This window comes from Mandrillus leucophaeus, unplaced genomic scaffold, assembly GCF_000951045.1.
Source record: "Mandrillus leucophaeus isolate KB7577 unplaced genomic scaffold, Mleu.le_1.0 Scaffold45, whole genome shotgun sequence".
Taxonomy (NCBI): domain Eukaryota; kingdom Metazoa; phylum Chordata; class Mammalia; order Primates; family Cercopithecidae; genus Mandrillus; species Mandrillus leucophaeus.
Genome location: NW_012104809.1, coordinates 2,251,013 through 2,263,900, shown reverse-complemented (window position 1 = coordinate 2,263,900; position 12,888 = coordinate 2,251,013). Strand labels below are relative to the sequence as shown.

The window sequence follows — 12,888 nt, the reverse complement described above, 5'->3', positions numbered from 1 at the left end:
ATCTTCTCCAGATAATGATATTCAGAAAAATGCTAAAAATCTGTATGTTTTTGTGGTTGTTCTTCGTACCCCCTCAAAATGTCAAAGTGTACTGCACGACCAGTGTTTCTCTTACTTGCCTCAAACATTTGCTTTAGTTTAGCTTGTCTAAGGCTTCCGTGCTTACACCACCAAGGAGAAGAAGGGAAGTGGGGAGATCAGAGAATTGCCCATGTGCTACGGAAACAAGGGTCACACACCACACAAGGAAGGCAGGGACTCCGGCCAACACAGCAGGTAGACTTTCATGTTGGAGACACCCACCCAGCTGGGGCAGAAAACAGCAACGATGAGGCTCTCAGAGCCTGATATAAAATAGCCACACCATATTTCAACAACCCAATGTGGATGGATCTGCAGGCTACCTAGCAACAAAGCCCAGGCCCTTTGTTTATTTGTTCAACAAACATTTATGAGTGCCTCCTCTAAGCCCAGCACTCTACTGGACACTGGAAATACTGTGATGGCAAGAAAAAACTTGACGGCAGTCCCTCTGAGCTTCATGTCTCCCTTGCCTCATATATATTACTTCTTAATTGTCCTATGTACGAAGACAGGGAACTTACTCTAGTTGTTGCTGTATCTTCACTCCAAAGCTTTGCGGTGTGTACTAAAGATATAGAAAATCATGGCCAGGCGTGGTGGGTCACGTCTGTAATCCCAGCACTTTGGGATGCCGAGGTGGGTTGATCACTTGAGGTCAGGAGTTCGAGACCAGCCTGACCAACATGGTGAAACCCCATTTCTACTAAAAATACATAAAATTAGCCAGGCATGGTGGCAAGCACCTGTAATCCCAGCTACTAGGGAGTTTGAGGCAGGAGAATCGCTTGAACCTGGGGGGCAGAGGTTGAATTAAGCTGAGGCTGTGCTGCTCCACTCCAGCCTGAGCCACGGAGCCAGACTCCATCTCAAAAAAAAAAAAAAAAAAAAAAAAAGATACAGAAGATTAATACATTTTCTAGAAAACGAATGGATTAAAAAAATCAGGCACATCAAAGAAAAGTGTTTTGCAAAGTTGCAGATAGAAAATTATTCCCAGAGAGATATTTCCAACTGTGGAATTGTTCCCAAAAGACTTTGGTAGGTTTTCTTTTAAGATAACCTAAAAAATAAAGTTAGAGTTATAAAGTGATTTGCCTAAGTCTTGAGGGTTTTGTTTTTTAATCACATATGTGGCTGTAGTTTATAAGTTCAGTCGAAAATTGGATCTCCAAATTATACAAGCAAGGGTTTTTTTTAGTAGTATCAAGTACAGTTTGTGACTCAAAAAGTTTGAAAAACTGGACCTGTTTTAAGGAATTCTTCTATATTCCAAAACATACATTTCAGAACTTCCCTCAAATGTTTTTGGTATTCTTGAATTATGACCGAATATTTTTTCATAGACATTATAAGGTTATTAAGCTAGCTAGTTCCATCAGAGTCGTGAAAAAGCTGTTCATTATTTCAGTATCCTTACCTCAGAATACTGGTGGTCTTCCTCACAGCTTGTTCTGAGGTACAAGTAAGCAAACACGCATTCAATGTTTTGAAACATAAGACGCATGATACAAATATAAACTCTTATTTTTCTGCCTGCTGTCGTGGTGGACACCTGTACTCCCAGCTACTTGGAGGCTGAGGCAGAAGGATCCCCTGAGGCCAGGGGTTCGAATCCAACCTGGGCAACATAATGAGACACTTGTCTCTTAAAAAAATAAAATTTCTAAATAAAATAAACTATTCTTTTTCTGCCCTGTTATCATCTTTATAATACATTAATTCCCTGAGGCCAAAGACTCTATCTTATTATTCTTTTAATACCAGGACCGGTACTGATAGATCAAAGAAACGTTATCCAAAGGATGAACTACTCTAAAATAGACCAATCTCTAGCATCTCATATTCCTTCTCAGATTTTGAAATGGAGAATTAACCATTGTCTTCTAGTTTAAAATAAAATATCCACATGCTAAAATATATAGGATAATATGTGGTTTGCTCTGTCTTCATCTGTCCACTGTCCACAGGCACCTCCGTAAATGGTACGTTCCAGTAATTACAAAGGAGACTTACTGACCTAGAGACCTGAGTTTGATAGCAACAACTGGGTGAGGGGTAATTGGGGAGGCGCTGGGCATGTTAAGGGACTGGGAAGGGGGACTGGGAGTCTGTATCTGTTCAATAAACCAATGGCATGTGTTCAAAGATTTTTTTTTAATCACAAGAAGAGTAGAGGAATGATAATAAACTTCTCAAAAGCTTTCCGCTGTTGATAAATGTTGCTGTAATCAGCATGCTGTTGATCATTCTGATTCAGCTTAATAGTACACTAAAATCCTTGGGAGTGTTAGCATTATTTTTTTTCCTGCTTTGATTTACTATGTTTTTCCAATCATAATAGTAAATAGCCATAACTTCCTACCCCAGTCTAGAGTGCTGGTTCTCAAACATTTTCAACTGCTTCCACAATAAGACAGATTTTTAACCTAACAACCAAGAACAGAAACACACACCTCCACACAAACACAACTGAAACAAAAATTGCACAAGACAATATTTACTGTTACTATGGGTGATGTACTCTGTATTTTTCTATTTTATTTTGTACTTTTCTAATTGTGGTAGAGACTCAATAAACTGATTCATACTTCAAGAGTGTGTTGCAACCTATTTAGAAAATGCTAACCTACAATGTTCTTCTTTGTGAAGGTATTCATAAATATCACTTCTATGTGATTGCACATTAAATTAACCCAAAATTCTAGACTTTTTTTTTCTGTAATTTGTTTTTCAGTTGATGTGACTTGTTACAGGATTTACATTTGAAGTATGTCTAGTGACGTTTACTACTTGGAATGAGGAAAACAAGCATTTTCAAGAAGCAGACATTGGTACAGGTTCCTTTCACACTAGTCCTTGTGTTCAAAACAAAATGGGAGGTTAAGGATAATTAAGTTTTATACAGAAATCTTACTGTACTTGCAATGATGTTTCTGAAAAGTCCCCTTTTGCGAGATTAAATACACAGCTTAGGAAACAAAAATCCTCAGGTGTACATTAGAGATTCACAGGGGTTATAGTGCATTTCCTATCACTTCCATTGTCCTTCCAATATTTATTTATTTATTTGTCTTAAACAGCTCTTATATTGAGAGTGATTCACCAAAAGATCTTGAGAATTTGGCATTCTTGCTTCCAAAATTTATGGAAAATTCTAATAGGGCAGACAGCGTAGTATGTATTATAAAATTATTAAATGTTACATATGGAACACTTATTTTCTAGGCTCATAAACACATATGACATAACAAATAAAGACATAAACATATAAACATAAAGAGAGAGAGGGGTCATGCAGACGACTCCCTGACCTACCTATAATATTGCTTATACAACTAAAATTCAGTCACTTACTCTCTCAACAATATGCAACATGTTGAACTCTTTGAAGCTGCTTGAGTTTATGTTATCTGACATCAAACAGGATGTTTAATAAATATGGACTTCTGATGAATATAGTCCATAAAGAAGAGAAAGCCACATATTCCTTCCGAATGTGACTACAGTGACTTTAGCAAATCAAACTGAAAAGTTCTAAATTTTCTTAAGGAATTAAAAAATAAATTCAAAAATGATATAAATATTTTGGTCACTATTTCAAGATTAAGAAAAAAGTCAATCCGTGCTCATTATAAATATAAAAAATTAGTTTCTCAGACTTGCTTTACAGATAATATTTTATAAATATTGCTCAAAGTTCTAGCATATATACATATATATATATATATATGGAAACACACACAAACACACAAAACAGCATTTAAAAATACATGCACAGAATGAGCAAAATATATTATCCTTCACCCTAACAGAACTATCTGACTGGCCTGTGATTACATGGCACATAAAAATACTGATCAATTTAGATTTTTATTCAAAATCAGTGTTTAATGTATTAAAGACAAAGATATGAGAGAGTGAATTTCCCTTTGGTCACACAAAGTCTCAAACTTATTGTTGCAATATGTTTTTGGATTTTTTTAAGACGTCACTATTAAGTCTAATAGGTACTAACCGCCTTTTTAAGAATGGAATTCCTGGTGACTCAGACATCCATTAGTAGCACATTTCTGCATTACTACTATTTCATACATTTATTTTATTTTCATACTATTTTTCCGCATATGAGAAAGAAAAAGACTCAAACATAAAATGTACAACAAGTGGAACAAGCAGTGATTGGCTGACACCCCACGGCCAAGGGCAGGCTCCAGCAGGTTTCGGAGTAGAAAGGTCATCACAGTATGGTGCATAATGGAGCATCATATTAGAGTGGAATTCAGCCAAACACAGTAATGTATGGATGTAGACGCATCTGAAAGAAGGAAAATAAAGATTTATGCAGGTAAAAAAAAATCGATAAAGAAATTTTCCCCAATGTCTTATGCCCAATTGGAAAGCTAGAGTAGAGATTGAGGAGCAGAGAAAAACTTTAATGCCAATTTTGTGTTTGTAAATAATATGATTGGGGGTGGGGGAAGTTAACTTGTCAGAGGAATCCTATTTGGGAGCTTTAATAGCTTTTTGTTTGTACACAGCATTAGAGTTCAATACAAACATCACTACATTCCTGAAGCTAAACCTTTATTCCGCCTTTAAAACATTAATTCACCAGAAGTGATAATTAAGATTAGTTTTAGTGGTTTCAGCTAATTTCTTCTTAGAATGTGATTTTTCCCACAACACTAATGCTAAATAAAGCACTGTGTAATGTACCGCAAAAGAGTCACTGCTTTAGAAAAGATTCTAAGGGTTTTTTAAAAATAAGAAAAGCAAAGCTTACTCTAGATGTATGGGAACAGCTCTTACTATTTCTTTAGAGTCATAGTAAATAAATGAATGGGAAACTTTGCCATAGTCTAGAAATCAATTATATATTCCTTATACATAACTATTTTAAACAAAATTGGTTATATATATATATTTAAAATACTGTATATAATTATACTAAATCTCCTACATAACCTCCACCACCACACCCTCCCAGGAAAGAAAAGATGTTAAAATGTCTAATGGAGTAGATTGCTATGATGAAGTAATGTCTTTGTTACACGATATTTAGTTTTAAAAATAGTTCAGATTTTATGTTTTAAATTAATAGATTCAATAATTTATATTTTGTCACTGTGCAAATTTAGAATCTAGTACACTAGATTGGCTAACTGCCTACCAAGGAAGCAATCCAATTGAAAACTAACAAAATGGATTATTCTTCTAAAAACTTGCTAGAAAACAAATTAAGAGAAAACATTCGTGCATGACTGTGTGTTAAGGATGCTACTAAAAGAAAATGTATGTGCAAAGTTGATAAAATGCGAACAAGCCCAGAAGCCAAAAGTAATTATCAATATTGATGGAAAAGGTAAAAGATTATCACAATTAGAATGCATAAAATGTTTCATACACAATGTGTAGAATGTTTTAATTCTTTTCTATTTAAGTGAATTTTTATTGAAATATACTAAATGCTAGGAAGGAACTTATGTCCGTTATCACTGTTGTGCTAATATTAAAAATTCTGTCAACAGAATATACGTTCTTAACCATGTTAAGATGCTTTACTCTATGTTATCAATTACAATCCTATATGAGGGAAAAGAATTATTAACTTATTTTAAAATTCTGTAAATTTTGAATTATATTTTCCTAGATAATTTTACACAGAAGAATTGGAGCCTAAAGCAGAATTATAGTCTATTGTAAAGATGTCAATCTTCATAGCCAAATATATAGTCATAAATAAGTAAGTAAATTTCAACAGATTTCTACTGCAATTGAAAGTTACAGAAATTCAGTTTTTTTTCCCCCAAAGGTGGTATGATCAGATAAATAAGAATACTGGACACTACATTCCATGACTCAGACTCTAGTGCACATTATATCCCTGATAATTTTGTAATCCCAATCAAGTCACTGTTTCATGCTGGGCCTCAGTCTCCTCTTCTACTAAAATGAGGGGAGTGTTTAACACCTTGTAATTCTAAAATGTGATGATGCTAGTGATTTTAGGTACAGTCATTAAAATGCTGATGATAGTATATTTTATTTCAACATTGTGTATGTTTGAGTTAGATATTTTCACATATTAATCTATAAACATCATGACTAAATAAGACTAATACAGCTATAAATGGTATGCACGAATATGTGTGTTTATGTCTCTGTGTGTAGTTTTTGATATAAACCTTGTTCATGCTTTTCCACATATGAGATATGAAATTACTCAAAGATAGAAAGATAAGAAAAAATGATTTTGCTCTATTTATTGTACTAGATGATTTATTAAAGTATTTAAACTGATTTTGTGTTCTTATAGCTAAGTCATTAATTGGTTTAGGATAAGTTTTGGATAAGGTTCAAATAATCATGAGGACTTCCATATAAATTGGCAAATTCATTGCTGATCAAATCAATGGATGACATTTTCCTTATTTCATAGACATCCAGAGATCCAGATAATGTTGCTTTACTAGATGAGTAAAGACACAGCCTAACTTCCATCAGCTATTAGTCTTTTGCTTATGGTATCAGGCCAAATGTAACAGAAATTTCACCATACGCAGATTCATTGTGCCTTATGAAAACATCCTTGGTTATAGACAGGAGAAACACATTGTAAAAATTATGCTTACAGAATGAGCACTGGAAGCTATGGTTGGCATCACTATGTAGATGCATTTCCACTGAAGAATATATATATACACTCTCTCTATATATATACATATGTGTGTATATATACATACACACACACCCACACACACAAACATAAATGAATTGACATTTAGTTTTCTTATTGCTTAATACATGACAGCAAGTCAACCATTTGCTTCCAAAATTGAAGCAATTAAAAAGATAAGTTCTCCCATATTTTTTCACTAAGTATAAAATGAATATATTGAACATAATTTGATCATTAAAGAGAACATTATGAAGACAAACTGTGAAACTGTCACTGAAGTTAATGTAAATTATTTGTATTTCAGGATCAGCTGCAAATGGATTTTAAAATGGGTGTTTATTCAAGCTAAGTTCTTGCCAAAAATAAATTACCTTACTTTCCATTTACTAAATACAATAAAGTTTTTACTTGTAAGTGCATTATCTAAATAACAGCATATCAAGGATAAGCTCAATAGAATTCAAGAATAATAAGCAAAATAGTAACTGTACTTTTCATACTATTACTCTTTGGGGGGATTACATTATTTTAAAAGAAAACTGAAAAATGCTTAGCACATAGTAAAATACCGAAGACTTAAACAGAAAAATAGAATGCATTTGCCTTTACGTTATGAATGAAAAGCACACTTGTACTTCTAGTTCACAAAAGTTTAACAACCACCAAGACCAGGTTTACCAAGGAAGAATGAAACAGAAAAGTGGATACTTAATCTCAGTAATGCTGTCAATGATCCACATTTTGCTCAACTAAACACATTATTTAGTTGAGAGCAAAGGCTTTTGTTGGAAATGCAAAGGTATGAACTATGAAAATTTGGGCTACATCATCAGTGAGTTTTCTAAAGCGTGAATTTCAGAAATAATTCCAGCAGCTCTACCACACACATCTCCTAGAGTCTGCCAAAGAGTAACTATAGAAGCTTGATTTGAATGCCTCTCAAGTCTATGTAAACAAAACAAAAAGTAAGAGGTTAAGGGAGAGTATTATTTTCAAACTTCTATTTCTACAAAGCTGTTTAACCTATTATAATGAAAACAACAGGACTTAGGTACAACACTTTAAAATGTCTAATTTTCATAAAGATAACACTCTTAAGAAACATCACTTGAATTTTTTCACAAATAAAGAACTGCAATAAGGCAATTCAGGAAAACTATAAATAAAATGAAGGCTTTATGTAAAATGAAATCTCAATTTTTAAATTAGACCCTGCTATATGGAATTGAAAGAATACAATGGTCTAATTTTACCTTAGATAAATCCATTTATCAAAAGAAGGAAATTACTGCGAAACCTTGTATTCTTTTTTTTTTCTTTGATTAAATCAGGTTTAATCAAAGAAAATATATTTTGGTAGTTCCGTAAAAATTAAAGTGCATATATTTTAAAAATAAAAATAGGAAATTATCTACTTATGGCACAAACAAAAAGCAGAACAAAAAGGATTCTATTTATGTCAGATGTCAAAACGGAATGTAACTTTGTAAATGGATCCCTTGACCCTGACAGCAATATTGAGAAGATGAAGCATATCCATTACTATTACTAATTACATTAAGGGGAATGTGTTTCATTTGCCTTTATTTCATTTTAGGTCAGCTATTTACTTGTGATTAAAAGTGTATTCTTCTTCTGAATACCTAATGACAGAAAAGTTTTCCAAAGTCACTTTTGGCAAACTGTGTGATTCATTCCAATCGCTTTGAAGGTTTTCTCTTTTGGAATATGGACTGCTTTCCTCAGTTAAGAGGCTAACACCATATATTAGTTTATTTATAAGCATATCACTTTGCCTTTTAAATAGGATGCCAACAGTCTTGATATTAGCTGTTTTAAATATTCAAGAACATAGAGCTAACCTCATCTGATGAGCCAAATGAAGCTTAAGTGACAGCACAGAACATATGAACTGTTTGCATAAAATATCGGTAAAAGTGTCACTTGATATGTCCGCTCAAAAGCATAAGATTACACAATTCAGAATGCAAATGCTATCCAGCCACAGGACAGAAGTACCATTAAGATAAGAACCGAGAGGTAAACATTCTGCAGACAGAGCTCTTCACACTCCTTTGCATTACGTATTAACTATTTTCTAGAGAAATGTCTACAAATCTCAATTTATTTTGGGGTGTTTATAAGTAATCTGTAAAATGTGCTACCATTTTAGCTAGAATCTTCCTTGTTTACAAAACTGATAAAAGCACCAAAACAATACAAAACTCAGCTTCTAACTCCATGTAACACAATAATACAACAGATATAAACACTCCACTATGTTAAATGTTGGTTTAAAATAAATAAATAATTCAAATTCATATACACCAAAGGACATATTTTCAAAAGCCATTTAATGCAAATGTAGTTCGAACTGCTGTTTTCTTGGATTGCATTTGTTATTAGATATAAAAGCTTATTCAGACTGTTTCTCCTTATCTGAATAGCTATAGTAAAGTACTATATATAGAAAATATTTATTTAAAAAACTAATTTCAGTAGTCATGAAAGCAATAAAGGATAAATATCTCTTTCTGTAACATCTTCAATGAGGCTATAAAATAACTTTTTCCTTTGCCTCAGTTCTTCTCAGATTCCACATTCCACATGCAAAGCATATTTAATAGAAATTAGATTGACAGTCATAACTGTGTTTCTTGAGATGGGTTCTGACAGTAAGAAATACGTAATGTTTTATTAGCTGAGGTTGCTGTACCATGAGACACAGCCCTTTCCAAAAGATCTTATTTATGTGTGGCAAACTTTGGTGGGTATACAAAGTAAACTTTCTGAGGATTGTATATCACACAAGGAAAACTTTCAAAAATAAATTTCAGTTTTGCTTAAGTTCCACCTCAGAATATATGTATTTTTTACTGTTTCTACATTTCACTGAGAAACAATTATGTCAAATATTCCACATAATCTTTACATTCTCAATATATCATAATGCATGCCAAAATAGTCTTGCAGACAGTACATCAATCATGAATACTTTCATTACGTGGCTTAAATAATAAATGGCTCATGCGATGTATTTTTGTTTGTAAACTTTTAACACCAAAGAGGAAGTATGCAAATGGTGACTGCATATCATTATCGAATACTAATTGTTATAGGTATCGATTATTATAGATATAAAAGATTGAAAGTGGTGTTTGGCATGACATTTGCATATCAGTAAATATTTTTAAACCAGCATTTTCATCAAAGTAGTCAGTATTTCAATATCTCAGACTTAGTACTACGTCTGCATGATTCAGCATCTATTTATCTGTAAAATCCTACATTGTAAATAACAAAGCTAAAACTTTTATGGTATCCAATTTGCATAGACACCAGTAGTAACTTTAGAAACTTTTTCTCTGGATGCAATTATCCACTTAGTTGCCACAAAAGAAAAATAATTTCAGGTGAAAACTAACCATCTAAGTAATACATACATATTTATTCTGGAAACAAAAAAATGTAGTATGAATTAGGGATGTCAAGTGCAAAGAGAACTACAAAACACTGCCTACTCTGAATACTTCCTTCAGTAGTTCAGTGAACCTTAATTCTAACTTGCAAAATACAGTGGTATACCTCTTGTAGATGGCCTTTGCTAAATTAATGGTGCAAAAATTAACATTAAATTCCTACTGTTAAAATTTTAATAACTTGAAAAACAAGAAGACAAAACTTTACAGAAGATAATCTGTCTCAGAGTTATTAACCCTCCTAGGGATGTTTAAATATATTTGGGATACATCTTACCTGTTTGCTGTACTTGTTATTGGTTTGACAGCTGTACTCAGAGCAGTGATCTGATCCAATTGAAATGTTGTCTCCTGCTCCCACAAATGTGTTAGCTGGTGGTAGATCTTGTACGGCCTGGTGCTTTTTTCCTGCAGTTGGTGACTGGGGATGAAGCTGAACAGTAGGCAATGGGGAACTAGATTTGTAATGCCTTGCCAGGTCAGGACTGCCAGGCCCACCATTAACAGATCTGTACCGCCCCATGCTTGGGCTATCTGACAGCTTCTCATTGACACTATCATACCTCTGTCCATTTGGTTTAGAAGCTTCTACAGTGACAATGCTGCTGTAGAGAGGCTGCTTAGACTTTTTGTTTTTCTTGTCCTTTTTAGGCTTTTTAGATTTGTCATGCTGTTGGGGTGTAAAAAAGTCTTCGTGATCTTTTTTGCCAGCTTCATAGCCATTTTTAGTTTTGGACCTGCAGTACCTTGCCATCACTACAATTAAGATGATTAGAATCACCGTCATAATGCCAGCAACCACACCAATGACAATACTGAGTCTCTGTTTGCTAATTTCATAGCTTGGGTCGCCAGCTATATCCTGGGTGAGTGGGGTGTGCAAACTTCTAGCTATCTGGGAGTCAATCACAGTTGCATTAGAAACACTTTCATTGACAAACACATGCACCAGAGTCGTGGTGGACTGGGAAGGCTGCCCACTGTCATTCACTTGCACCACCAACCTGTGCAAGCCATAATGCTTTTGGGTGAGTTTTCCCACTAAGGAAACCACACCACTAGTGGGATCAATTTCAAACAGCTTGAAGGGATTCCCTCCCACAATGCTGTAGTTCAGGTCTGCATTGATGCCATCGTCACTGTCTGTTGCCAACACTGTAGCTACTACTGTCCTGACATTACTCGAAGGTGGCAGTAAAGTGTAGGAAATGTTTTTGGGAAGGGTAACTGTGGGAGCATTGTCATTTTCATCCATCACAAAAAGCGAGACTGTAGCTGTGGCAGACCTGGGAGGATCTCCCCCATCCACAGCCTTGACTCTGAAAGTGTATGTGGTCTGATGTTCCCGGTCAAAAGACATTGTGGAGTAAATTGTCCCCGTGTCATTTTCAATAGAAAAAATGTTATTGTTCTCCTCTATGTACAGACTCATCTCTGCATTCCGCCCCTTGTCAGCATCCATCACGGTGACCATCCCCACAGGGCTGTTGGGCTGCAAGTTTTCTTTCACATAAAAGGTGAAGACGTCCTGCATAAACTTAGGGTCATTGTCATTCTTATCAGCCACCTGCACAATCACTGTAGTGCTGCCCTGCAGCACGGGGATGCCTTTGTCTTTGGCGTTAACTTTAAACTCATACCTGTCAGTCTGCTCGCGGTCCAGCACCGTATTGACCAGGATGTCCCCAGAATCGGGATCGATGGCAAAGATCCCCATCACAGAGGAGTCCAGCGAGTAGGCGATCTCAGCGTTCTTTCCGCTGTCTGCGTCTGTCGCCAGCACTGTGGCCACCCTCTCGCCCGGGATGTTGTTCTCAGGGAAGTAAACCTCCACCACCGACTGGCCGAACACAGGCGGGTTGTCGTTCGTGTCTCCCACCTTCACAATCAGGGAGTTGTTGCTCGAGAGGCTGGGGCTGCCTGAGTCCACCGCCACGATGACCACGTTGAACTCCCGGGTGGTCTCATAGTCCAGAGGGGTCGAGGTGTGCAAAAAGTACTTTTTCTTGTTCTGGTCGCCCTCGGTGTCGCTGGCTGGCTTGAGCTGGAAGGGCACGTCGCCCACCACGGTGCAGGTGACCACCCCGTTCTCGCCTTGGTCTCGGTCGGACACCTGCACCAGAGCGATGGGGGTGTCGACCAGAACGTCCTCGGCCACGTTGGCCACCCCGTCCTTGAGGGGGATGCGCCCAATCTTGCGGATTTCAATGGATGGCACATTGTCATTCTCATCTTTGATGTTAAGGACCACGGTGGCCTTGTCGGTCTTGGGGGGCTGCCCACGGTCGCGGGCCATGACCGTGAAGCGCAGCTGGTTCACCTCCTCGCGGTCGATCCGGTGCAGGACGCTGAGCCAGCCGGACGTCTCGTCAAGGCGCAGCAGTCGCCTCACCGACTCGGTGGCCGCCCCGAACACGTACTCGATCTGCCCATTGACCCCCACGTCCAAGTCAGCTGCGCGCAGTTGCAGGATGGGGGTCCCCGGGGCGCTGTTCTCAGCTAAGTCGGCCTCGTACACGCTCTTCTCGAAGCGGGGGCTGTTGTCGTTCACGTCGGTGATGAGGACCCGTAGGATGGCCTGCGAGGAGCGAGGCGGGTCGCCGCCGTCGCGCACCCGCAGGGTCAGCTCGTAGGAGTCGCGCTGCT

The 12,888-nt window shown here is 36.6% G+C and overlaps 1 protein-coding gene across 1 annotated transcript in view; it reads right to left on the bottom strand.

Annotated features, from left to right (window-relative positions):
- PCDH7 (protocadherin 7) overlaps positions 1–12,888 on the bottom strand; it is a 471,716-nt gene that overhangs the window by 458,004 nt on the left and 824 nt on the right. The window contains exon 2 of the mRNA XM_011994273.1: positions 10,520–12,886. Coding sequence (XP_011849663.1) covers positions 10,520–12,886 — 2,367 coding nt within the window. The remainder of the gene's footprint in view (positions 1–10,519; positions 12,887–12,888) is intronic.